The sequence below is a fragment of the Gouania willdenowi genome, chromosome 6, assembly GCF_900634775.1.
Source record: "Gouania willdenowi chromosome 6, fGouWil2.1, whole genome shotgun sequence".
Classification (NCBI taxonomy): domain Eukaryota; kingdom Metazoa; phylum Chordata; class Actinopteri; order Blenniiformes; family Gobiesocidae; genus Gouania; species Gouania willdenowi.
The window spans coordinates 29,970,902-29,998,448 of NC_041049.1; the positions used below are offsets into that span (position 1 = coordinate 29,970,902).

General features: G+C 38.5%; 2 protein-coding genes across 7 annotated transcripts in view; both read right to left on the bottom strand.

The window, feature by feature from the left end:
* Positions 1-885: 885 nt before the first annotated feature.
* tmem170a (transmembrane protein 170A) lies at positions 886-7,373 on the bottom strand. The gene is made up of 3 exons (XM_028449817.1): positions 7,001-7,373; positions 4,390-4,560; positions 886-1,996 (listed from the first exon to the last, which is right to left on the bottom strand). Exons 1-3 carry the CDS (start codon positions 7,113-7,115, stop codon positions 1,866-1,868), a joined length of 417 nt encoding a protein of 138 aa, XP_028305618.1. The 5' UTR covers positions 7,116-7,373; the 3' UTR covers positions 886-1,865.
* A 746-nt stretch (positions 7,374-8,119) lies between these two features.
* The window catches only part of ppp6r3 (protein phosphatase 6, regulatory subunit 3), a 40,757-nt gene continuing 21,329 nt past the window's right edge, over positions 8,120-27,547 (bottom strand). The window contains exons 12-26 of one of the 6 annotated variants that reach the window (XM_028449126.1): positions 25,362-25,426; positions 25,161-25,276; positions 24,557-24,642; positions 23,553-23,639; positions 22,954-23,000; positions 19,794-19,848; positions 19,257-19,387; positions 17,997-18,112; positions 15,432-15,627; positions 15,070-15,167; positions 12,909-13,101; positions 12,321-12,338; positions 10,642-10,749; positions 10,490-10,558; positions 8,120-8,728 (exon numbers count right to left, since the gene is read on the bottom strand). In XM_028449126.1, the coding sequence (XP_028304927.1) occupies positions 8,677-8,728; positions 10,490-10,558; positions 10,642-10,749; positions 12,321-12,338; positions 12,909-13,101; positions 15,070-15,167; positions 15,432-15,627; positions 17,997-18,112; positions 19,257-19,387; positions 19,794-19,848; positions 22,954-23,000; positions 23,553-23,639; positions 24,557-24,642; positions 25,161-25,276; positions 25,362-25,426 (1,437 nt within the window). In that variant the 3' untranslated portion in view covers positions 8,120-8,676. Of the gene's footprint in view, positions 8,729-10,489; positions 10,559-10,641; positions 10,750-12,320; positions 12,339-12,908; positions 13,102-15,069; positions 15,168-15,431; positions 15,628-17,996; positions 18,113-19,256; positions 19,388-19,793; positions 19,849-22,953; positions 23,052-23,552; positions 23,640-24,556; positions 24,643-25,160; positions 25,277-25,361; positions 25,427-27,547 lie in introns of those variants that run through there. The other 5 variants (XM_028449124.1, XM_028449127.1, XM_028449125.1 and 2 more) reach the window with 5 other exon arrangements.

The window sequence follows — 27,547 nt, forward strand, 5'->3', positions numbered from 1 at the left end:
TTTTTGTATCAATATATATTCAAAGTAAACTTTGAGACAGGTTTGAATCTCAGAATCAAGGCAATATACGTTGAGCCTTTGTTCTTCAGTCAAATATTTTACAAAAATAAACCTTTTTTTCTGCCACCCAGCAGCACAGATTATTGAAAGCATTGAGACACATTGTAAATTATTGTCAGAAATTTGATTAAATGGCATCTACAGCATAAAATAGTCCTGTATGAATAAAATACAATGCAGTATTTTATTGAGCAATAGTACTATTTGTGGCAAATGTGTCCCAAAAATATCATAAAAAGGAACAAGTAATGTTTTCCTATTTTGAAATTAATTGATAAATGTTTCCAAGTACCTCCTGCAATGTGCTACTGTACTCCTAGGGGTACGCATACCTCTGCTGGGGAATCACTGGTGTAAGATGTTTTTCACTCAGTTTGTATTCTGTTATGCATTTGTAGTTATTTTGTGTAGTTTTGAAGAAATCTTGTGAATTGTTATTTTGTGTTTTTATTTTGGGTCATTCTTGCATTTCCTTTGGAGGGCTTCTAGCTGCCCATATCTGCTCTAGAGGGAAATCTGCCTCCTTTTAAACCACAAGAGACAATGACCAGACAACAAAGTCTTTGACAGAGTGAAATAATGTTTGTACTTAGTAGCTACTGGTTCAGAAACAAACTTCTTCACAGCTCAGTCATGTTTAATGGCTAAGACATTTGCATTCAGTACAGGAACAAAAATAAAATAAAACAGGCACACATTTTTGCAAACATTTTATTAAATTACACAATATATATAAAATGTTACTGAATATGAAGAAGTATCGACAAATCAGTATACACTCTGAAAGTGGAGAAATGAGTGCATTCAGAGGAGGAGGGAATCAAAGAAGCTCTAACTTAGTTTAATCATAGCTTTGACAACAGAGCGCCTTTAAAAATATCCTGCTGCTAAAAGCGTAAAGTGTACCCACTCCTTTAGAAAAAAAAAAAAAAAAAGTACTGTTTTCTTTTGTAAAACCTAGAAAAAGAAAAAAAAACCAGAACGACTTAAATATGAAAAGGTGAAGCAGAAAAACACAGGGTCAGAAGAATTTAGCCCTGAAGGAACGCAGCACTTTGGATGTCAAAAGGTATAAATTAAGGTCACTTGAGGAAAAGCTAAAGCCCTGCATAAAAACACCATGTTTTTGAAGCCATCAGTGTTGTCACAGAACAAAAAGTGCACACACCCTGAGATATTTGTCATTCTGCAGCTTCACTGTAAGCCTATCAACAGGAAGTCATCATGCACACATTCAACCGTCTTCAGTCTAGAACGACAACAACCAACGGTTCATCTCTGTGTGTTTGCTGTGAGGGGAAGCATCCAATGCTGGGATTACACCGACACGTCACCAACGCCACAAATTTATATTAATGACAGACTGCTTCACATATCAACACCATGTACGGTAAATGGTACTAGTCAGTGATAATTTGTCACACTGTGATGCTCAGTCATGGTTGTGGGCACACGCCACTGCCCACCAGTGTGGATCATCACAATATGGTACGCGGCACCACAAGGGTGACTAATATTGCTGAATGAGCATTTATTTGACTACACACGCATTAAAATTCATCCCATCGTCACATCGTCCATATTCCTTCATCAGGTCATAAGGGCATGAGTGTTCTACAGAGAAAATATTCCATGTGTCAAAGATTCCACAGGTGGTAAAAGGCATAAACAGGTTCTCCATGTGGTCGTTGGGTCAACCCTGGTACATCACCAGAAATTGTCATCATAATGGGGAAACTGGTTTACATTCCAGTACAGTGTTAAGGACAAGCAGCCTTAGTTCTGGCCCAGAGGCCAGACTACTGCTAAAGTGTGGCAAGTATCCTGAAGAAGGAGATGACGAGGACAAAGAAAGACTGTCCAACACCAAAAATCAGAGCCTCCAGTGAGATCATGGTCTTCCCTGCAGCTTTGTAAACACCTGCTATAGCTGCACCTGGAGGAACAAGAAAGCAACAGTCATTAAAGCTGTGCTATCTGCTCTGACAGAACTGAAATATGACAGCATAATGTAGAAAATCAGTAAATTAGGGTCTTGATCTGATTTAAAGCTGCTGGAGATGACAATTTTATTATCAGATAAAGACAGATTAGGCCACATTGATCAATAAACTCAAGTGAATTTTCTCAAAAAAAGATGCAAAAGATTGAAATTGCTGATTGTGTTTGTTTTGATCTCCAATGTAAACACTTTTATTGGCATTTTTAGAAGAATATTGCATATTGCAATCCATTTTGTTCTAGTATTGCGACATATATATATATATATATATATATATATATATATATACTGTATATAGTGTTCCAGTATTCCCTGTGATATCACCTCACCACCAAACAGTCCTTTCCATGTAAGCCAAAATAAACATCCACCATTGTTATACCACAACTTTCAGTTCATGAAAACACCAGTGTTGTGTTGGGAAGTCACTTTGGTAGAGATTTTAGGACTGACATAATAAATCATAGTAAGAATAAAGTAAAAAGACTTCTATGCATTTGTCCACAGGACTCCACATACCACAATGCAATGTGCAATACAGGTTAGATGTGAACCTTAAGTTTAAAATTATGAATAATTAAAATCCATAATTTGACCAAAAACAACACTGTTGTCACAGAAAAGGCAGGAATGAAAGAACTCAGGCAGGAAGCTGCTGACACTGTTAATGCGTAAAAGTGTGAGATTATTTATAATATTCCATTGAATGATAAACAGACAGCGCTCTGATCAGTTAAACTTTAATACAGCACACGCGTTTTTCTATTCAGATAGCACATTGTTTCACTATAGTATGTTCCTGCTGATGCTGTCAGCCTCACTATAGTGTATGAATGAATGAATAAATGAATGACTTAACCCATCTGCGCATACGGACACACAGGCTTCATCAGCTCACTGTGGATCAGTCCATCAGATATAAATCTATATCTTTCCTAAAGAATGTCATCAGTAAATTAAAGGATTGTATTTATCCTAAATGCAGCTGTCAGATCTTCACCAACCAGAATCTTCTAACAATGGGCAGGTCGTTTTCTAAGAGAACTGATTGGTCAGGAGGTGGGGCTTTAGCACACGCTCAGATCCTAGCCAGAACAAAAACAAAGCCCAGTCCCGACCAGGTTAGTCGTTCAGCCTAAGTTACCATGAATGGTAAATGGACTAGATTTATATAGCGCTTTATCCCCACACTGAAGCAGTCCCAAAGCGCTTTACATATCAGCTCATTCACCCAATCACACTCACATTCACACACCAGTGGGACAGCACTGCCATGCAAGGCGCTAGTTGACCACTGGGAGCAACTTAGGGTTCAGGCAACTTAGGGTTCAGTGTCTTGCCCAAGGACACTTTGACACATAGTCAGGAACTGGGATCGAACCCCCAACCTCTCGATCAGAAGACGATCCTCTACCACCTGAGCCACGGTCGCCCTATAATGAATGGTGATTTAGCTCCATAAGACGTTAGCGAGCTTCGTAGGACAGCGCACACTGATTAAATCCCGGAATTTAGCGCAATAAGAAGTAATCTAGCGTTGCAGCATAGGCCCAAAATGTCAGTGTATTTAAAGTCGAGATTACAACAAACTTTTGAGCAGCAATTCCAACCATTCACAACTTTTTTTTTTTCAAGGAAATGATTGTCAATTTATTGATCAAGTGTCCTACACTACGTCTTTATCTGATAAACAAAATTATTGTCTCCAGCAGCTTTAATTACAACCACAAATACAAATTTAGGGCCTGTACTCTGATGCTGGATTTTCTTTTATTGTGCTAATTTCTGGGATTTATTCATTGTGTGCTGCACTATGAAGCTGGTTATCTTTATACCTGGGTAAATCACCATGGTAACTTATGCTGAACGACTAACCTGCTCAGGAACAGATTTTGTTATTGGATAAGATCTGACCGCCTTCTGACCAATCAGTTCTCTTAGAAAATCTCAATTTCCCAAACACTTCCACAAATGGCGGAGGACTACCTGAATAGAAACAGTCTGTTTATCATCCGATAAATTAATATTGTATAATCTCACTGTTTTACGCACCGACAGTGTCAGCATCTTCCTTCCTGCACTAACAGTGTTACTTTAGGCCTGAATCGTGAATTTGAACTCTTCATCTTTTAAAGAGTAATTGTCTGTTACTCCATGCTACGTAATGTAGGCTGCTCTGCAGATTCTCCTTGTTTGATTGGTCAGACACTGCAAACTCCGCCCCTTTTATGCGAGTGTGCACGCAGTCAGGTTGCAAGGGGAGAAATATCCTTGATATACTTATCCAGCTTCGTAGTTCAGGCCCTTAATGTAAGCAAAAGTCTTACTAGTGAGGACACCACCCAACAGTGGCCCCAGGATGCCCATGAGGAGGATGGCGATGGGCATATATCGAGCCACCTTGTGCTGTCGCAGCGTGGCGAGGGCGAGCAGCGCTGTAGGCAGGTGGAAGACCAGTGAGGACACAACTGCCCACAGGAACACTCCATACCACATCTCTGCACAAACACACGTCTATTGTTAAGAATCACAGCTATACAGTCCATGTACGCACTACACACAGTTCAACTGTTTTACAGTACAAATTTAAACACAACTTAACAGGAAGGTTTTTCTCATCTTCATCCTCAGAACATGTCAAGTGTTGAAATTAAATAAAGGTCTAGTGACTTGCTTAACCTGTTGCTTCCATGACTAAACCCTGCTGGGATTTAAAAAACACCATTAGATGATTCATTCTAAATAAACAATAATACTGCTCATGTAAATACAACTAAACAGTACTGTATTACACAAATACAAATATGTATTGGGGTCTCAGTGATTTTTCTCACCACTAGGGTTGCAAAGGGGCTGAAAATGTCATTTCCACAGGAAACATGGGAATTTTATAACCTGGATTCCATCCTAATCTCCTTGTATTATTCAATGTTTAATACAGGCAATTAAAACAGAGCAGAGCACAGTGCTGAACGGCCTCTCCGTGATGGGCGCCATGTTTGTTTTGACACTGCCTGGCGCAGGAGATATTACGTTCTTTATGTACAGCTTTGATTGACTCGGTTTCTTTTGAACCAGAGGAGTATGTGTTAGTGCCCGATCCTTTGAATGCATGCACTAAACGCATCTACATCCGGTCGGCCCATTTTACGGCAGTTCGTGTACGATTTAAAAGGTGGAAACCCTGCCATTTGAAAATAATTAGAAATAGTTGTTTTGAGTGAATTCCGATTTAATTTGGTTTTTGATTGTCAATGTTGTGTATTGTGTTTTGATCCGTTTTTTTCTTAAATGGTGTTTTTTCCTTGTTGTCTTTTTTTTTTTAAATGAACAATTACAAACAACAAAAACAGTCACATATTTACATGTGCACTATTAAAATATTTAACAAACATTGTATGGTCGGTTTACATTCAAATATCACATCCCAGGAGCTCTGTCGTGACGATTGACAGTGAAGGAAGTGAAGTACTCTGCGCATGCATTGAAAGGATCCAAAACATTCAGGCCCGTTAAGGATCGGGCACTGATAGTGAGCAGAAACGACCGCATTACCAAACCCACTTTCTTACAAAAAGTAAAGAAGTGGGTGTGGCTTATTGCCAGGTCAGGAATGTTATAGAATATTAAAAAAATATAAACGATTCGTGGAAACTATTTATTGGAATCAAATAGAAGTACAGATTAACTTTTAAATAACTGATGCTGATATTTTAGATAATGCTAAAAAGTATTTTCCTCTACTCTATTCAACATCCCTGGTAAAAGCTAACTTGGTCTAAAGTGGTCTTAGGTGCCTGACTCAAGGATTCTTCCTTCTGCTGCCGTAGGTTCGAATCCCACCTTTGACATATATATTTTTTTCATTTTAACAAATTTAACACGGCAAATTCCACTTTTAAAAACATTTTAGGGTTTGTCCTGGGTTAGGGCTAAAATAAAAGGGTTAGTGGGGTAGCTAAAAATAAACACAAGCGAAAGTACAAATGACGGAACTTTAAGTCACATGGTGCACCTATCACGTGACCTAAACAGGCCAATGAGGGGCGCTTATGCATAGAGTGGCAGCCACGGCCATTTATAATTACTCCCAATTTCTGGTTAATCCCAATAAACAATTACCATGAAAAGTTTATCATTTTAAATGACCAAAACTCAGGTTCCTGAGTAAATTTAGCATTAACGTTCTGCCCCTTTGCAACCTTAATATGAACCACATTCACTTTGACAGATCTAATTCAACAGTGTAAATGTAAAAATGAGCAGGAGGATTTGAATTTTAAGGAGAGAAGACGTCTTTAAAACAGTGCAATGTGTCAGGGTCTCAGTGAGAGATGTAAGAAGTACATAAAATCATGAATTGAATCACATGTTGTGGCCCAACTAAAGTGACTAAAACCATAACATTAACTTTAATTGACTCCTACATGTCTGTTGTAGTAACATAACTAATGAAAACATACTAAAGCAGTGAAACAGAATGGAGCTCAGTACTGTGCTAATCTTTAGTTAATCCTGTAAAGCAAGACAAAGCTTCACTAAAGTCTTACTTACGCACACATAATGGCTGTAAGCTTAAACAAGTTGTGGAGTGTTGTGACCCTAAAAACTACAAACTCTTCTGACAGTGGAACAAATATTGATGTGATAGACATACTGTTAGGTGTTATTATCTAGTCACTGCTCCATCTTCTTCTACCTGTTGCTCACAGTAACTCACACACAGCATTCCCAGTGACAGCTAGCTTAGCCACTACGTAGCTGCAATTGTAACAAAATTGCATAAAATGAAGCACGTTGCACGCACACACTTAATTAAAAAAAATAAAAAATAAATGTAAAGACCAAGACTAGGACTTATATCGGGCTGTCTGGTTGTGTTTATGTAACAGAGATAGACAGGATACCTAGCTAACTAGCTGCTAAGCATTAGCCTACCTGAGAAATCGCGGAGTGAAGTGTCATTGCCTCGATTTGTTCCGTTTTTTCGTGGCACCAAATTCAAACCAAGTATTTGCTGGAAGAGACCAATCTCACTGTATCTATCTGTCATGTTTCCCGGTGGTAGCTGGAGGCAAAGAGCACAACGACGGGCACCAAGGACTTCAAGTCAAGCTAGCATCCGGCTAGCCTAAGCCGGGCTAACTGCCAATGTAACTTGTGTGACGTGACGCCCAGGAGCAGTGACAATGTGCAGTGTTGGAGTTTGGCCACATCACATCTTTCCCAGCGTTATCCGACAATCTGCGCTGCGACCATTTTATATTCCTTCCTAACATCTGTTCAGGTGAATAATACGGAAACGTAGAGAAGTTTTTGGACTAATAAGTATCGTGTATCCCTAATTCTGACTTTCACACTGAAGCTGAGGAGCAAAAATATTGGCTGATCCTATTTGCGCCTCCAACGTTTCTACAGTTTATAAACATTTTATATTAAAGACCCAAGTTTTACTTTAGCATGCAGGAAATATCATTCTATGATTGTCAGACTTGGTCCTCATAGGAGAAACTTCATGTTTTTTTTCCACTGTTTGAGTTAAATGCTGTGATTACTTTCTAAACTGAATTTCATCTATTATTAGTACTTCTCTTGAAAAAATTAAATGCAAAAGAGTTCAATGTGAACCCAACAAATATTGGGGTGTTTCCTTGTATTTGGAAGAGCTGAGATATCTACAGCTGAACTATTTGGTGATTTACACAATGATTAGTTTTATCAGTCATCTTTGGTCCAGATGAGTTGATTTGGCACCCCAGGCCTGGACTTTGACACTAGTGGAGATTATGATTTTGAGATGACATTTTATTTAATTATTATTATGGAAATTGTTGTTACTTTGAAAATGATACTTGGTTTTTATTTTGAGTTTGACTGGATTCTTTTTGAAGAAATAAAAGAAAATCAGTGAAAAATGCAGTGTTTTATGTTGTCTGGTTGCTGACCTTAAAAAAAAAAAAAAAGAAAAGATTAACCCCGAAAAAATCAAATCAGTCAACTTCGATTTCCTGCTAAAATTAAAAGAAAACACATTTACCAATTCCTGCAGCAACAAAGTTTCACCTTTAAGTGTGTTTTAAAAACAACATCCCATCAGGGGATCAGCTTTGTTTGGAGACAGAAACAACATGTGACACTTAAAATCAAACTAACTGTTGTATTCAGTGTGATGCCGTTACAACAGATCCTACCAGGTACAACAGCTTAATGATTCGTTCCTGTGGTACTTCTTCCTGTGTCTTTATACATTTTTCTTTTTATAAAATATTTTATTCATACAATCATTTCTTTAACTATAGCAACATTACTATTTAATTTTGAGTGTCAAGATATCAGTTGCACATCACCTCATAAGAACAACAATATATAAACAAATGCAGAAAAAAATCATCAATGTCCTCTTGTTCTCATTTTGCCATTCAGTCTGTGCCGTGTCTGTACACCTGTCAGTCTGTTTGTCAGTGATGAGCTGAGGGGGGTATTGCTGGTCCGTTTTGGGTCCTGTTAGGGCGTGTGATTTGAAGCTCATAGCAATGGCCTCTGCTGGATGGCCAAAAGGAGGAAGGACCCTTCATGGCATAACAAGCTGGCTCCAAGTGGATGCTGATGGAGCCTCACGCAGGCCCGTTTACTGCTGGCTCTGAGGGCGCACAACTCCGGCCGAGCCTGCAAAGCAAGAGCACGTCATTAGGATCTATGAGGAGTGAGCAGTGATCTCACGTAACAAGCTGTGTTTCCCTCCATTAACACTTTAAGAGAAAATAAACAATTCCCCCCCCTGGAAACAAACATATTTGGGTATTAAGTAGTGTTGTTAATTGATTCTTGTCCAACGCTTCAGATTTCAGTCAAAGTATTTAAATGTGACATTTTATTGTAGTAATGTTAGAGTGACTGTCCTCTACGGCAGTGGTTTTAAACTGTGTGCTGGGGTAGTCCAGGTGTGACAACCATACATTTATTGCAATATACAACTACACAAATATAACTATTTTTTGATTTACTTCTTTGTATGCACGCATTTCCTAATACAGAGGCAAACTCTACATCTCAACTTTTTTTTGAAATGTTTCATTAATAAATGTTTCATGAGTAATATAGTTGTCTGTCATTTTATTTGGCATTAGTAAATAATTATGCACATATACAGATATTGTACATGATATGAGTGATTATAAAGGCTATTTTGCACAACAGGTGTGCCTTCAGATTTTTACTTGTCCTTTGGTGTACCTTGATGACAAAACATATGGGAACCACTGCTTTATGGGTTGAAACCCAGCAATTACTAAACTAGCACCAGTAGACTTTACAATCTGTGGTAAGACGGTTGTTGGATTGAGATTATTGTAAATCAAGAGATATAGTGAGCATTGAGGAGCTAGTTAGCATAGCATATTGTTCTTTGGAGATTTTATAGTATAGAGCCGAGCTTTCCAAACTGAGGTACACAAAATGTCATAAAGGGTATGTGAATATAAATTAAAAACAGCGTGACAACATTGGAAACTAGAATATAAATAGAGCAGCAGTCAGGAGCCTCCATGCATTGCCACAAATTACACATTGGCCTCTGTAAGAGAAGTGGTAACAGAGAAATTATCTCATAAAAATTGTAAATATAATGAGCTACATTGCTTTGCACTAGCCAAACGTGCTTGATGCCCTCTGCCACCACTTAATTGTGTGAAAGTGGATTTTCAGCTTTGACAAACATGAAAACAAAATACATATGATGACGTTATGTGGAAAAAGATTTAAGACAGACTCTCAACCTTCTCATTAAAGTTGTAGATAGTTGTATTACAGTTTTAGGCTGATGAGTATTTTGTATTATTACTGCTATATGTTCCATCAATAAATGTTTGATAGACTTATTTTTAGAAAAAAAAAAAATATTGTTTCCTCACTTAAATTTGCCAGTAGGCTAATTAATTCAATAAATTGAGTGATAATTCTGAATAAGATGTGTTGTGTGCTTACAGATTTTTTATATAGAGTTAGCGTGTCTGAACTGCTCCAGGAGCCACACCTATAATCAAGGCATTTCTTTTTTTCAAGCCTAGACACATGTCAGCCTAAATCTCAGGGTTTAGTTACTCTCTAACAGAGCAAGCACAGTTAGGCAAAAAAAGACAACTCAAAACAGAAGTTGAAATAGTCTATTTTTTCATTCCTTGTCATCCAAACTCAAGCACTAGTAGAGTTGACAAAGTAAGATTGAGGTTGAGTTTTGATATGATCACAGATGAAGTTAATAAATGTGTTGGTTCAGTGCAGAGATGTCTGGTATCTTTGTGCTTTACTATTGCTTTTACCATGGCCCTCTCACACAGTTCCTGATATTACACTTGTTTTCCCAACACTGGACTAAGCGATCAGGGTTTGTGTTCACAGGGGGAACAAAAAGATTCTCGTCTGACTTACTTGGACTCTTCAGTCACCAACTCATCTACAGGCCCATTAGGTAGCTCTGCAGCAGACTGGCATTTCTCCCTAATGAGACAAACACAAGGAGACATCATCAGCCCAGCAGGAAACCCTAAACATGAGCGTGTGCAACTCGGCTTGTTTCTAACCCTGTTATGGGGCAGCCGGCTGCAGCCGAGCTGTTGATGTTTGGTCGCTCGCAGTCCACGGTTTCTGCCACGGTGCTCTTCTCTGATGATGCTACAACTTTGTCTTCACTGGAACATAGAGAGGTACATGATAACAGACACTGTGAAACCTGGATGACAGGTGAGATGTGAAGCAAACACTCTAAGCCTATCCCACAGAAACACAGGGCACAGTGACACATGCTAAGGTGATAGAACGTGGCAACAGAAAGGATGGTTGGGTGGAAATAGGAGGATTTGGTGGTCTCTATGGAGGAAAAGCATTAAAATGTACAGCAAATGGAGAAAGTCAACTTTTGATTGTTTGGCTGCGACATCGTTTACTTGACGGGCAGATGACAAGCAAACAGTAGGCAGAGCTACAAAGGGATTTGGAGACAGATTATGGCCAAAATTGATTTCATCAGCCGTCAGTCTTGCTTTGTCAACAGAACCACCAATAATCTCAATAAGGCCTCAATTAATGTAATAAACCCTCAAATATTATTAATTTCCATGAGCAACAGAGACCACTGGTTAATATTAACAATAAAATCTAACGCTTATCGCTAATAGCAAGTCCACATAACTTTACAACACATGGCAGCCTTTGATTTAATTTTATTTGGCCCCAAAATAAACACACAAAGTGACTACACAAAAAACTAAAACATGGAATTTACAGAAAAATACATCATACAACAAAAAGACACAAAATGAAAAAAAATAAGGTGAATAAAATGACAAAAAACACTTAAAATGACAAATAGACAAGGTGACAAAGAAATATACAAAACGACAACAAAAATACACAATGACCTAAAAAACAACAGAAATACACAGGACGACTGAGACAATATACAGAGAGAGAGAGAGAGAGACACACAAAGCATGAAAAACACACATAATGACTTCATAATACACACAATGATTCCAAAAACACAGAAAACTACATAAAACACAAAGTGACAAAACAATCCTGGTTAATAAAGGTTAAGAAAATCTATACATTGAAAACAACAACAAAAATACTAAATGAGAAAAAGCCACAAAATGACAAAACCACACAAACCCTTTGTTCTTTCCTGTGTTAATGTTCAGATTGGTCATTATTCTAAATGCTAAAATGAATGTTAATAATGTGGCACTCAGACCAGATACAATCCCAGTTTTGTGGCCCTGCTGTGATCTCAGCTTTACAACATACAGAGGCCTCTACTGGAAATGGAACCTGCACCAGTCATTATTGCAGCACAAAAAGCTGTTTCATATCTTACACCCAAATCAGGCTCCACCATTTCCTAGTTCTACCAGCAAAGTGTGCACTCATGTAATATTTGTCGCTGATATACAAACATGTTTAGGCAGAACTCCTACACCAACTGCTGGTGGCATTATGTAATGGCTGTCTGAGGAGTATTAAGGCCAGCTCATAGACTCAGAGTTGACGACCTTCACTGCTAACAGATTAAACTGGAACAAAAAGTGAGAAAGTTCCTTAGACACCTTTTGGTAGAGAGGCATGCAGAATGGAATAAATGAAACAAACAAGGAGTTGAAACCAAAGCAGAAGATCAAAATTGGGAAAGAAAAGTTGGTGGTTGACGTGACAACAAGACTACATCACGGCTGCAGGCTGATCTCTGATTGGCTGTACATACCGATAAGATTTCAACACTCTGAGGAAGACCACACCAACAACGCATAGCAAAGAGAGAGGGGGAAGCTCAGATTGTAAGTGTCACTCAGTTCATTACACTGTGGTTAATTACTAAGACACACAAAATATAATGCATCATCAACAAGGCGACAGAAAGACGAAGGACAACCAACTTTCAACTAGCTCTTTATATCTATGGGAACATATTCAAGGCCTCAAGCAGAATGTGGGAAATTGCAGAACTCGGTAGAAAGATTAGCATAAAATGTGAAATTATTGTTCAGTTCAGCTTTCAAGATTGATAGAAATGTAAAATACAAAAACAAAACAAAAAAATAACTTGTCCAGGGATTAACCATCTATACCAGGTTTTAGTACGACTAACATAAGTGAAATACTAACACGGGGGCAGAATGTAATGCTTTGAAACAGCCTGGTCTGAGCCAATCAACTGCTGCTGGATGCTGAAATATTCTGTGATGAACCAATTTATGTTCAAATAATATTGATTTTAATTTAAACTGCATCCAAAAAAAACCTCCTTACAAAGATCTGTGAGGTTAGTTTAGTGTACGATTATTTGGCGAACCTCTTAAAAACTGCCGTCTCAGTCTTGGCGTCCACAGTGAGACTGACTGTTTCCTTCATTGAGCCGTTGATGACTGTCTCTGTTATGCTGCGCTGCTCTGAACTCTGCTCCTCCTCTGCTGGCTTAGATTTCCCGCAATCCTTCATTGTGGTCGAGGAGGCAGCCGCAGTTGTACTCAACCAGCCGTCACAGTCTGTGGGAATAACCCAATAAGTTGTTTATTCAGATTAAACAAGATCATTGAATGCAGCGACAGCTCTAGTTAACCCAGTTTGATCAGCTACATTGTTGTACTAACTGAGGTGAGCAAAGGATTGTGATCTACTGACACTAACACTATCTCCTCCTACTCTTTTTTTATATTTTTATTTTAAACAGCACTGTTAATTCTCCACCCTCCAACATGCACACGCACAAAATATCCTCGAGCAACACTTCAATAAGCTACCAGAATCAACATGATGTGATGACACCCTGGTGTATGTGCAAAAGTTGGACTATCTTACAAAGACTTTAATGCTTATATTCACATCTAATCATTGTAATTGTAAATAAAGTTGTATGGGCTGTGTAAATTATTTCACATGGCACCTTCGCAATACAACACATGGTTCTCGCCATCGCAGTTGAGCATAGAGGGCCCCTACGCTGTGATGTCGGTTTTTCTGTTGTTTTTCCCTTTTTAATCGCTACCGTCATGATAATTGTTGGACACAAAAGGAACTTTTAGGCGGACACGAGTTATTTAAACTCTTTTTAATCTGCATAACTGAGAAACACATTCATCAGCCGCTCCGTCTATTTACTACAGGCGATCGGCTTGGATGTTCCCGCCTTCCCCTGAGGACCCCTGGAGCCACTTCGCTGCCCCGATGTTGCCTGTGTGCATCGTCTGCTTTGTAACCCTTAATCACCATCCAATATAAACAGTGTGCTTCATAATCTAAACAAAAACAATCATCTAAATAAAACAGAAAAATATATAACAGTCCCAGTACAGGGTTCCCACACTTTTTTCACAATGATTCTTCTAAACTTTTAAAAAATATTTTACCAAATTTCGATGACTTGGTTCTGAACCGCTAAGATCTATTAATGACCATTAAAAGTGCAAAAATGAGCGGTTAGTAGCAAAACATCACTTATCTGTCATACATCATCGTACAATGGTGCAAAAGCCTTTGACACCCATTGTGCAATAATTTTTAAATTACAATGCATCAGCTGTTGAATGTAACATTAAACAACAACTAAGTGCTACCAAGTGATGTAAAACACCAGGGTTAAGGGACTTGCTTAACTTCTCATAGTAACAGCGAATGTTGGTTTTAAACGTTCAAATAAAATAGGTTATATTTCCAAAACAGTTAAATTATTCCATGACTTTTCAAAACTGGAAAATTGTTTTTTCAAATTCCATAACTTTTCCAAGAATGTCATGACCGTGGGGACACTGCGGGTCTCACATAATACCTCATTTAAATTTGGGGAAAAATATTGTCTTTGCTCTTCTTCTGCTTCTGTAAAGAACATCTCAGAGAATGGAGAACAATGTAATAAACACCTGTTTGTACATCTCTGTTTATATCAAGATGCCCAGTATATGTGCCAAAAGGATGTAATCAACACCCTTGTTTTGTCCAGACACGTGCGCGGCTCCTTTGCTGCTACATTTGGTGGGAAATCGATGCAAATTAGCCACGTGATATATGTGACTTGCATGATGCTCACTGGCTGACAACTAAACAGGCTGACCGCAGGAGTTTTAAAGCTGAAGAGCATCTTTGTATCATTTATTTTAAATAAAATGTTATTTCCTGTCTAAAAAGTAAGTATTTATTAGTGGAGAACCTATACCAAACATGAGTAACTAACTCCATTCGTGACCCTTCACCAATTCAAAAATAACTTTTGGCTTTAAAGTAAGGCTGGGAAAAAAAACAAAAAAAATAAAAAAAACTTTAGCTTTACATCATAAAATTTGGCCCTTAAAATGCAAGAAATAGTGTTCAGAGGGTTATACATTTCAGAATAGTACCAGGGTTCACTTTGAGCATATTTTGAATCACAAAGATCTACTGAGGCTGGTGCTGGACAAGCGGCCTATTTTATCTGGATAGGATCGAAACAGAAAGGTGGATATTTTGTTCCCTACACCCACCTTCAGGCTGCAGAGGTGCATTAACGCCGAGCGGGTCCACTGTCTCCATGTTGGTTTCCATCTCCACGGGAGAGTTGGACCGCAGAGGATCTTTGGGACTGAAAGATATTAACTCTTGTTCACAAAATGTCCAAGCTGTTAAATCATTTTTCAAGAAACCTAAACCAGTTACAGAAACAAGAATTTCCTCAGACTAGTTGTACTGGTGAAGGTAAGCTACAATTGTAAACACCACTTCCCTGAAACCATCTGCTGCTAATTAGCACCAATAGTGATATTTTAAATTCATGACCGAGTTAATCAGATGCAGAAGCTTGAGATCCAAACAAATCACACCAAAATCATTTAGCAGAATACATTACCTGACAGGAGTGAAGCTTGAAAAATCCGCCCAGCCTGTTTCAGAGTTGGAAGGAGCAGGAGGGGAGCTCCAGCCCACTTCAGTGGGAGCAGACGAGGAGGACGAAGGTGCAGCTGGATTGTTGGGAGTGGCTGTTGAATTTGTGGATGTACCCGTATCCATGGGGATGTCATCAAAATTGGCTGTCCATACAGGCCCTATACAAAACAGTATGAGGGGTTAAGTAGGGGTGGCAATATGAAAAATTATTTTCTTATTTTTTCTAAACCACATTTTTAAAACATGCCTTGATTATGGGCGTTACAGTTGACGCAGAAAGACACGCCCACTCAGACAGCCAATCAGTGCTGGCAGTAACAGACTGCTGCCTGCTCAACTACTATATATAATACCCAACTCACAAGCATAAACACACAGAAAATAAACTACTCACAAATGCACATGCACGTACACGCAGAGACAGAGGGGGCTACGCACACTACGTATTTGTACATACACACATACAGTAGCTTGATTAACCCTTTGATTAGACCAGAATCTGCTCTTTATAGAAGCAGAGTCAAAAACATCACAGCTACAGTGGGCTGTACACACGGAACATTAGATTTTCTCAGTGAGGCTGTCAATCAGTGCTCACTGAGGGCTGTGATTGGAGGAAACCCTCCTCCCTCCTATCACCTTTTATAGGAGGGGCGGAGCATACAGTGAAAGTTGATGACGCAGGCAATTCAAAGAATACGTTTCAGCCAATAGCAAAATTCCCTTGTAACTCTTAGGCCAGTGACTGACATTTTACAACTAAAAACGCAAAATTAAAATACTTTTACTAAAATGTTAAAAGTTGGACTAAGACCAATCAACAGCACTACTTAATACACAAATACAAATTTATTCAGCAGAAAAAAGGTGGTTTGGGTTTTTTAATTACTCTTTAAGGCCAGGGTGCCAATCCAGTGCCTTACATACTTTACATATCACCTATATGGGCACATTAATGTTGAAAAACTAGGGCACATTAAAATGCTCAATTCCCCACCTACTGTATAATCTGCAGTCCACTTGAGATCATATGTGTCCCCTGAACTAAATTGTGTTTGAGGCTCCTGATCTAAACCATTACATAGGCACATGCAATGTTTTTATCCATGAAATAAAATGAACAACACTGTGACCACATTATATGCTTTCTGTTTGTACGTGGTAACATTTAAAATACCAGTAAGTATCACCAGTAAGAATATGTCATCCCACGATATAAACAATAAATTCCCATGATTTGTCCCTCAATTTAGCCAAGAATGCCCCGAAAAAACCATGATCCACGGACCAAAGCTGCCTGTTTGTTGTCAACAACTTATTATTCTCTGGAGGGAAACACTGTTTACGGAAGCTCTGCAAGGTGTGCACTGCCACTGCCCCACGCACGTCTGTCTGTGTGTGAGGTGCACGTCACAGCTACCTGAAGCTGCCGTGCTGCGATACATCTTGGACCGCTACTTGGTTAAAACCACACAACCATCCAACAAAGTGAACCATTCAAGTTCCTCCGTCAGATCCACCTAAAGTTCAGCAATCACGGGGACAGAGATGAACCTGTAGCAACGATTATGAACTGGAAAGTTAACTAAAGCTAACTATGCTAAGCTAACAAACAGCCTGTGCTAAGAGCTAACCACTCCATATAAGAAATAGACCAAGTAAAAATATTAAAAGAACACGTCTTACTGTCATAAAGCCACTCAGAGCTATCGATTTGTTTATGGTCAGATTTAACACTTGTATGGAAGGATAAAAACTAACATGTCACACGTGAAATTAATGTTAGCATAAATAATAATGTCACTATTCATTCGTCCAAATTTCTGAAACGCAATATTTTTTAATTATATTTCACGTGTTCACAGACAAAGCTGGTCCCATTAGACTAATGTAACTATTGAGATTATTACACCTAAATATACTGAATGATTAAATCATCAGCTTGATCTGGTTTAATTATAGGAAGTCATAGTTATTTATCAATCATAACTTTATGTAACTCATTATCAAATATGAAATAAACAAGATTCAGCAGCAGTAAAAGCATTATTAGAGTTATTTGTGCTTTTCAGGTGCTCAAGTGAGGAAATAAATGAATTACATACAATAACACTAATAGTAATCCACAAACATATTCCATTAAATATCAGCTCATGAACTCTAGTGTCTGGTGTTGATGTATTAAGATTTATTTTTGTTTGTAAGGAACCTGTTTACACGAAGTCGTGAATTTTTTTTATTGATAGTTTTTATTTATTGTGATTTTTATCGTTATCGTGATAAATACCAAAAATTATCGGGATCATTTTTTTATTGTCAATATCACCCATCCCTAGTGAACACACTCCCATCAGTTGGTCATAAGTTGGAGAATTGACCCATTCACGAGCAGAAGAGCAGCACAGTGAAGCCCACACTTCAGTTGTTGCACTGAACTTTGTTTTTAAAAGAAGTAAATTAACAGATTGCTTCCTCTGCCCTCAAGGTAAACAGGATGTGTCCTACATAAAGTATATGAAACACCAACCATTGTCAACTTCCATTCTGTCATCTGTGCTGAGGTTTGAAGCTGCAAAAGAATCTCTCTTAACATCCTCTTCCTCCGAGTCTGTGCTCTCCTCACTGTCAGTGCTGCCCGAACTCCTAAAGAAGAACAAAGCATTCAGTAAAGTTACTTCAGATCCACAATCACCCTCTCTTAAACTAAGAATAGCAGCAAACATGTGAAATAACATGAAGCTCAAATGTAGGGAAAGGTTTTCACATGTGCATCAGTAATTTTTACTCCCTGCAGCTCAAAAACCATCATCCCTTATATTTTGTCCAATGGCCTTTAATCACGTCTTCTTCTTTCACTGGTGAATTACGGTATACTTTAAATCAGACATGAAAAACTGGCGGTCTAATTTTGTGTGACCCCTTAAGTACATGCATTAAATGACTTGAAAAGGACATTGAATAACAGAAATTGTTCTTAATAAAAAAAAAAAACCTAAAAATTAAAAAAAAATACATGAAATGACTTAAGTCTCATAAAATGCCAACAAAAACACAAAATGACTTAATGGATAAAGTGACTCCAAAACATAAAATGATTCTCAGAACAAAGTACATCTCCAAAAACACACAAAATGAACACTGAAAATGTCACAAAAACACAACAAAAATACAAAAAACCCACAAAACAATTTCTTCTCTTAAAAAAACATGAATGTTTGATATTTGGATCAGACAGACACATTTCTCTACCCTCTGCTGTGACGAAAGTAAAAAAAATTCTGCTTTAGATATATTATTTTCAGGAAATTCACTTTGTCAGCTGACAGTCGAAACATGTCAGGAGATCAGTCTTCTTCAGAGGTGTCTGCTGATCACTTTGATGTGTCCTTGACTTCCGCGTGACAATACAGTCGAAACATGTCAGAAGATGAAAGGAAATTTCCCAAAAAAAAGTTTTCAGAATAAATGAAATATATTATTCAAAAAGAAGACGTAGGAACTTGCTTGAATTATTTAGATGATATCCATACAGTAATTTAATTTATCTCAACTGATTGATCCACAGCCCTATAAATGAGGTACAATAATGTCTGTGACTGAGTTGTACCCTCCAGTAGTGATCAAAGAATACAAGGAAAAATAAAGTGCTAGAAAACACCTGTTTTTTTGCTTATGTTCAACTATGTGATGATTGTACTAAACAAAATAAACAAGTTAACACATTGTGTGTTTGACCTTGTTAGGCTACCAGGACAAATGTTCATAGTCGTCTGTTGGAGTCACTGACCTTGGGCGCCTCTGTGCCTCGGGTGCAAAGGTGACATCTTTCTCGTCCCAGATATCCTCCTCATCTGAACCAGCATCTTCAAACTGCTGGATTTTCTCCTTACAACGTGCTTCAAACAAAGCTATGTTTGCCTGAGAGAACATATAAACACTTCAAATGACACTTAATGCAGACAAAGCATGCAATCACAAATTACAGTCACAAAACAAAATCATAATAACCCAAATGAACTTTATTGGACATGTCCAGTGGGTTAAATTTAAATAATATTGCTGGTTTTAACACATTTGTTGTTTTTATCCATGTGTTGGTAAAAAAAAAAAAAAACAACCCCAGGATTAAACACATTTTGTCAGCTTTGCTGCGCAGTAATTATTCAACATTAAGCTGGACAACACAGCCAAAAACAAGATTATTGTTACCAGATAGATAAGGCACATTAACAAAGCAACACAGCACTTGTTTAAAAGATTTCCTACTTTCCCTTGTCATTTACAGACTACAAATCATTTCAAGACCAAAAATTTAAGTACTTACACTTTCATTTGTATTCAGTGAAAAATTGATGTCTGATATTCTATCAAAGGGAATACTGCAATGTTGGAGAGAACAGAGTTTAGTTAAGTTAGCTTGTTAGCCATCCACAGTTATGACAAACATTGAGCAGACAAGAACACTTCATGCTCACAACAACCATTACAGTCAACACGACCACTTTGGATTCATGCAAACACCAACAAAGTCCCCCCCACACGTCCTCGCTGTGTGTTCTCAAGGTGTCTGATGATTCAGTGCTGCCAGATGACTGATAGTAGGGAGGTTAAGCTAGGGCAGGTTTTGCAACTGCTACTGGAACTGGATACCTGTCGTAGCAACATGACCTATAACATTGACACGACCACTCTCGACGCTACAACAAGCAGTTCAGGGGATTCAATTAAAATGTTTTTGTGGTTTTTATTAAATAAAATGTGTTACAAATGATGGTGACACACATTAGGATAGAGTGAGGAAAATATTCAGCATATTCATTAATATGAGTTATGCAACACAATATTTTAAAAAAGGACCTCCACCAAGCACCAAATATCCTTCTCTTATCCTATCCTCTATCCAGATATTGGTAATTATCTGGATCAACGATCTTGATCATAGTACCATGATAATTCACACTTTAAAATATTGGAGGAAAAAAACTACAGTAGGTCCAAATGTATTTTTTTCTACCATCACTTTGGTCTTAACAGTTTTTTTGATTTAATGTTTTTATTGTTCTTATTCTTGAGCCATGCAACAAAATTTCATGCTCTATACTGTGTATATTGAATGACAGAGATAATAAAAGGTTATAAGTTATATTCAAACTTTCACATTTGACCACATCAGAGAAGTAAAAACTCATCTTCTGAGCTATATATAGCAGCATTTCTCAGGCCATTCTAAATACAATTTGAGAGGATTGAGCTAATGTCATTGTATGTTTATACACCTGCCCACCTGTCACATGATGAGCGTTCAGCTGCATCAACTTCCTTAAAGATAAGAATTTGATGGCACGGCACCAGCTTCAGGAGGAATTCACTTTCTGGCGTCATAGCAGTTGCAAAACCTGGCCTTGCTTATACTCCGTAGTGTCCAAACGTGAGCTTCCAAATCAACATTACTTACAACTTTTTGAAAGAAATTTGTGCTTCTAGGTCAGAGGTGGGCAAACTTTTCACCAACAAATGGGCAGTTTTTAAAACTGACAAATGGGCCATAATTATAGATGGGTGTCCCAAAACTACTTTCTCACATCTAACATGATGATGTTGGGTGTGGGATACATATGTATGTGTATATACGTATATATGCATATGTGTGTATCCATAAAATGAAGAGTCCATCCTTAAGACTGCTCTACTGTAAAGTGCCTTGAGATACCATTGGTTATGATTTGGCGCTATACAAATAAAGATTGATTGATTGATTGATTGATTGATGATACAGATAACTGTAGCCTTGAATATTGTTTGACATCAATCTAATATCAGCATGAATCATACACACTTTTATTACTTATTTTGAATGATAGAAAAGTCTTGATTAAGTGATATTACAGAATAGTCAGCAGTAGTATGTATGAGGTAAAAGTGACCGTTTATTAAGAAATTGATTACATACATTTTAACTTTAAACATAAGAATATTCTAAAAAAGAGTAAAATAAATAAATAAATCAGAAAAAATAACCTTAATAAATCCAATAAATTGACTGCTTGTATCAGTACTATTAGAGATAAATGCAGGCCGATATAATCTGATACTCGTTTTTTTTGCTGATATCAGACCGATATATGATATCAATATCAGATCGGAACACTCATAAATCAGGTAAGAAATAAGAGAATATGTGTGTTCCCGGGACACTGGACAGGATAGATATATGTTTATGTATAAGGGTGTAACGATTCCTCAATTAGATTAATAAATTGATTTATATTCCTACGATCCAACTACATTAATCTGTGCTCGGCAAGTTAGCCTTCCAGATGACAATCAATCTTAAATCGGAAACACTTTGGCTTTAACACAGATGGACCACCAGGCCCTCTGGAAACATTCACTGCAGCACCAGCAACACATGTAGCAATAGCTCGTTAGCATTAGCTCTGCAGAAGCCTCATCGTAACCATGTTAAAAGGAAAAGTAGCAGGTTTAACCACTGCTCATTTAACCTGAACAGATCGTGGTTGCACTTAAATTTTGATATTAACATTGTATTATTTTCATGATTTTTAAAAAACAAGCAGAAGGGTCAGGTAAGCCTATGTTTTTATTTTTTATTTAAAATGCACTGAAAATGAGAGCAGAAAATGTTAATCTGAAATGTTAGTTGGACTTTATTCAAATAAAATGTGAATACATTTGCCACTAAATGTTTACTTGTTTGGTCATGTCCATAATACATTTATAGATATATGAGTCCCTTACAAGAAATATCAAGAATCTATGAAACCTCACCTGTACAGTATTGAATAGTTTCAGATCGGGAATCGTTCTAAATTAACCAATATCGTACTTGAATCGAATCGTCAACAACAAACAATCTAATCGTTACACCCCTATTTATTAAGCATATAACTGCTGTATACAGCAGCATTTCTCATGTTCCTAGAACCCTGGCCAAGTACACTTGCAAACTAAAGGTATAAAACTAATGTATTTTTTCTTTGTATGATCTTTTTTAATTGTCTTGACATACTTAATTTAGTTGCCCACTGTTGCCCAGTTCAGGATTAAACTGTCGTTCCAAGTTCGCAGGCCCATTAACAATACAACACGAGAAAATATGGACGAAATGCAGAAAAGACAGAACATGAGAATTGCAATGGTGGAATTTGTTTTAAGAATATAGGTTTACTTTTATTAAGAAATCAATTAGTAAACCAAATCATGGGTAAAATAAAATAATTGATAACAAAAGGACATTTAGAAACAATCTAAGATTCTCTCTCTCTTTTTTTTTTTGAAACAGTATACACTGTTCTCTTGCTAGTGATCCTTTAGATCCCAGAGAGTGTAGTTTAGACTCATGCATCCATGTGCCAATGAGTTGATAAAAACACCAGGTTTTTTACTCATTCACTGTTCTGTCTCTTCAGCGTTGCACAGAAATATTTAGACGGAAAGACTAATCATGCAGGATAAGTACTCACTCCACAACATCGTCCTGATCAGCAAACTCTTCGTCATTGAAGCCAAACTGCTCAATAAAATTGGACGTCATTTGTTGCATCTGATAATCAGAAAAGGCCTGGCAAAACCCAAGACCAACGATAATGATATATTCTTGGCTATACACAAAACTGATTACTGGCAATACAAAAAATTCAAATGTGTGAATTAAGCATGTTTTTAAATTGATTCATTTTCCAAAAATGTAAATTGGGTTATCTAATAGGGAGGCAGGCATTTTTTTTGCCATACCTCAAACACATCTTTGCTGATTACAGTCTTTTAAATGTGTATTATACTGATTGACTTCTAAATCCTTCTTGAATACGATAAACCCACAAGGCCACAAAGTTCAATTTGAATAAAAAGATAATGTGATCATTATAAAAATACAAAAATATTACAATGATGCAATACAAAAAATAATCACCAGCTGCATCAAATTTTGGCAAACTGACAGAAAAATTATTACATAGAGTTTAGGGCATTGGCTGACTGATGAATCGTTGTATTAATAAGCTAATGATGGTGTGGCGATGGATCTACTGTGTATGTGTGAACATGTTTGTGTGTGTCTTACTTGTTGAAGAGAGGAATCTTGGTGAAAGCCATTGTCTTTGAAGTCTACCTCATCATCACTGGACGAATGGATGTGATGTGTGTTCACCTGCAAAGGGCATACTCTTTAGGACACGCCCCACTGTGACTGCTTCATATTCACCAGAGCAGAAACAACGATAAGTATTGCGAAGAGCTAATGCGAACCTCTCCATATACAGATCAGACCAAATAAAAAGAACACGTCTTACTGTCATAAAGCCACAGAGAGCCATTGATTTGTTTATGGTCAGATTTAACACTTGTATGGAAGGATAAAAACTAACATGTCACACATTGTGTGAAATAAATGTTAGCTTAAATACTAATGTCACTATTCATTCGTCCCAATTTGTGAAAAGCAATATTTTTTAATTATATTTCATGTGTTCACAAGACAAAGCTGGTTGCATTAGACTAATGTAACTATTGAGATTATTACACCAAAATATACTGAATAATTAAATAATCAGCTTGATCTGGTTTAATTATAGGAAATCATAGTTATTAATTAACCATAACTTTATGTAACTCATTATCAAATATGAAATAAACAAGATTCAGCAGCAGTAAAAACACTAATGAAGTTATTTGTGCTTTTCATGTCCTCTTTTTTTTTTTTTAAAATAATTCTATTTCAAGTGAGGAAATAAATGAATTACATACAATAACACTAATAGTAATCCACTCGCACAAATATATTCCATAATATATTAGCTCATGAACATGAACTCTTTGAGTCAGCAGCTATAGTAAGGAACCTGTTTACCCTAAGTTGTTAATTTTTTTATTAATAGTTTTTATTTATTGTGATTTTTATCATTATCGTGCTAAATACCAGAAATTACCACCACCACCACATCAAAGGTTGTAACACGCATTTGCGCAGCTAAGATTTTGGAATAGATGGAAGTGGACGACGAATTGGACGCAGATTTATTTTAGTTTTGCTTCATGGAAAAGTGAAAGGAGTTAATGTTGACTTACCAGGTCAACAGTGTTTCGTTTGTTTGTGTCAGCCAGTTGTCCAGAAATAAACACTTCCCACTTTTCTCTGTCTTCTGATGGAATCTCTGTCACACGCAAAATGTCAGAAAACAAGCCTAATTAAATCAGTGCTTCTCAAAGTGTGTGGCGCGCCCCCCTGGTGGGGAATAGAGGTATGACAGGTGGGGCGCCACAAACAGGAGGAAAGATTCAATTTCATGCCAATCTTCTTAAATACCTTTCTACATTAATAATAAAGATCACTAACATTAAAACAAAACACCTACACACAAAGAATAATGAGAAGCCTAAAAATGTAGCAGAAATCAAAAGAGCATTAAATTATTAGACTGCATTAGATATGCAACCGGGAAAAAAAATCTATTACATGGACAGATTGCAAACAATATTTTGTCATTTCCTGGTTTTTTGACTACTTCCTTGTTTTATTTATCAGGATTATTTGTGGGGCAATGGGAGCAGGACAGGCTTGAAAGTTCACTTTTGTTCAAAGTAGGGAAAACTCCAAAAAAGTATGAGAACCAGTGATTTAAATGAAGATGACGCTAACTGTTCCACCAGACAGGGGGAGGAGTGTTCGTACCAGAGATGAGCTGTTGTATCTGTGGTCCGTTCGGGCCTTTGTCACAATTATGAACTATAGAATTAGCTATTCTGGTGAGGTGACCCATGTATCCTCGTCGTCGCCCACCTTCAGCCCTAAAGCACACACAGACATCAGTACACTTTATAATCATGTTAGCTTTAATTCACTTAATTTGGACTCTGCTATTAGGATACTTACTGTTCTTTCTCATTGGAGCTCCATGCATCTACAATTCTCTGAACAAACTGGCACTTCTGAAACAGCTAACGCAGAAAAACAACAACAAAAAAACATTAATGTATGTACAGGTAGGTAATAACATTGACACACTAAAATATGGCAGTACAAACAGGAATTTTCAGGACATTTTATTAAAAATGTTGACTTCCAGATTCTAAAACACAGGACAAGATGTTAATACCCTTTTTGTGCGAGCACGTACAAAAGTTGATGAAAAGAGCTTGACCCAGGGAACAGAACACCCATCCCCCCACAGGGCAAGCAAGGGCCTAGGATGCATCATCAGTAGTGTTCCTCCGGATCATAGGGTGTTTCGGCCATTCACTATACACCCTCCCCAGAGTTGGCCAGCCACAGGGTGATCAGCCCATAGCTTGCATCCCAGGCCCACACATGGCATGGGCGCCCTGCCTGCCAGAGCCAAGCCTGAGCCAACCGCAAACCCCAACCCACTATTTGGGGACCCAAGAGGTATCGTTCCTCTTCAGCCAGAGCCACTGGCTGCTTCTCTCTGCTGACTCCGATGCAGCTTTGGTGGTAGATGTTGCTACAAACCCTCTGCATCCAACCTCCACTGGCCGGACTTCTGTATTCCAGCCGCGATGTTGTGCTTCTGCTGCTAGTTCGGCATAGCGCAGGTATTTTCGCTCATATGCCTCATCTATGGAATCCTCCCAGGGTACGGTGAGCTCGATGATGTAAACCTTCTTGATGGAGCGGGACCAAAGCACCAGATCAGGCCTTAAGGTGGTGGTGGTGATCTCTGCAGGAAACGCCAATTGTTGGCCAATATCTACCAGCATTGCCCAGTCACGTGCTAGGCACAGCTGGCCTCTCTCTGATGGTGCCGAGCTGCTCCTGGTTGCTTTCACCCCTTCACCGACAAAGGCAGTTGTCCATGTGGGGTTGGATATTAGCAGTGGTAGGGAGTTGATGGCAGATCTTTTGCCCTCAAAGGCGGCCGCAAGGCTCTTTAGGACTTGGTTGTGGAGCCAAGTGTACCGTCCTTGGTTGATACTGGCTTTACATCCTGTTAGAATGTGCCGGAGAGAGGCTGGCCTGGAGCATAGGGTACAAGCTGGGTTCTCCCCAAACCACTGATGGAGATTGACAGGTGTTGGAAGGACATCATAAGTAGCCCTGATGGTGAAACGCAGACTCTGTGCTTCCATGGCCCACACCTCTCTCCAGCTGAGCCTCCTCCTTTCCACATTGTCCCACCGTGTCCACTGTCCCTGTTTGCCAAGGGAGACTGCCTTGGCCCACCTTGCAGCCTCCTCCTGACGGCGTACTTCTTCCACCACCATCTTCCTCCGTGTAGGTGCAGTTGCCTTGCTCCATGTTGGTTGGCTGGTATTTAGGCCAAGGCCTCCTCTTCCGCGCTGAACATTCCCCACAATGACAGCATGTTTGAGAGCTGATGTTGCCTCCTCCACTGCTGTTGCTGGAGTCCATTTGCGCCCAGTAGCTAAGGTTGGTGCGTTGTCTTTCACCACTTTGTCTTTGGATTCATTCAGTGTCATCTGTAGTCGTGTTTTAGCACACTTGAACTCCTCCGTGAGACTGGTGAGGGGCAACTTGAGAACACCATCTCCATACAGGCCTATGTTAGTGAGGCATCGCGGAAGTCCAAGCCACTTTTTGATGTACGCTGTGACTCCTCTTTCCAGTTTCTCTACTGTTGAGATGGGGACTTCATACACTGCAAGGGGCCACAGCACCCGGGGTAGGAGACCAAATTAAAGGCACCAAATCTTTAACTTCCCAGGTAGCTGAGTATTATCGATGGACTGTAGGCCAGCGCTGATGTCCTTGCGCAGCTGTTGCACCTGGTACCTGTCCTTCAGGCTTGCATCGTAATACCTTCCGAGGCTTTTGATTGGCTGTTCAGATACTGTGGGGATTGGATCATCACCAATGAAGAACTTCAAGTCAGCAAGCACTCCTTTCACCACTGAGATGCTGCGTGACTTAGATGGCTTGATCTTCATACGGGCCCAACTGATGTTATCCTCCAGTTTCCTGAGCAGCCTCTTGGTGCATGGGATGGTGGTGGTCAGCGTGGTGATGTCATCCATGTAGGCTCTGAGGGGAGGAAGGCGCAGACAAGAGCCGACCCGTTGTCCACCTACAACCCATTTTGA

Coding starts and splice junctions, on each gene's coding strand:
- tmem170a (XM_028449817.1), bottom strand. CDS start 7,115: ATGACAGATAGATACAGTGAGATTGGTCTCTTCCAGCAAATACTTGGT. Junction 4,561..7,000: donor TTCACTCCGCGATTTCTCAG/GTAGGCTAATGC, acceptor GTGTTTGTGCAG/AGATGTGGTATGGAGTGTTC. Junction 1,997..4,389: donor GTTGGGTGGTGTCCTCACTA/GTAAGACTTTTG, acceptor TTGTTCCTCCAG/GTGCAGCTATAGCAGGTGTT.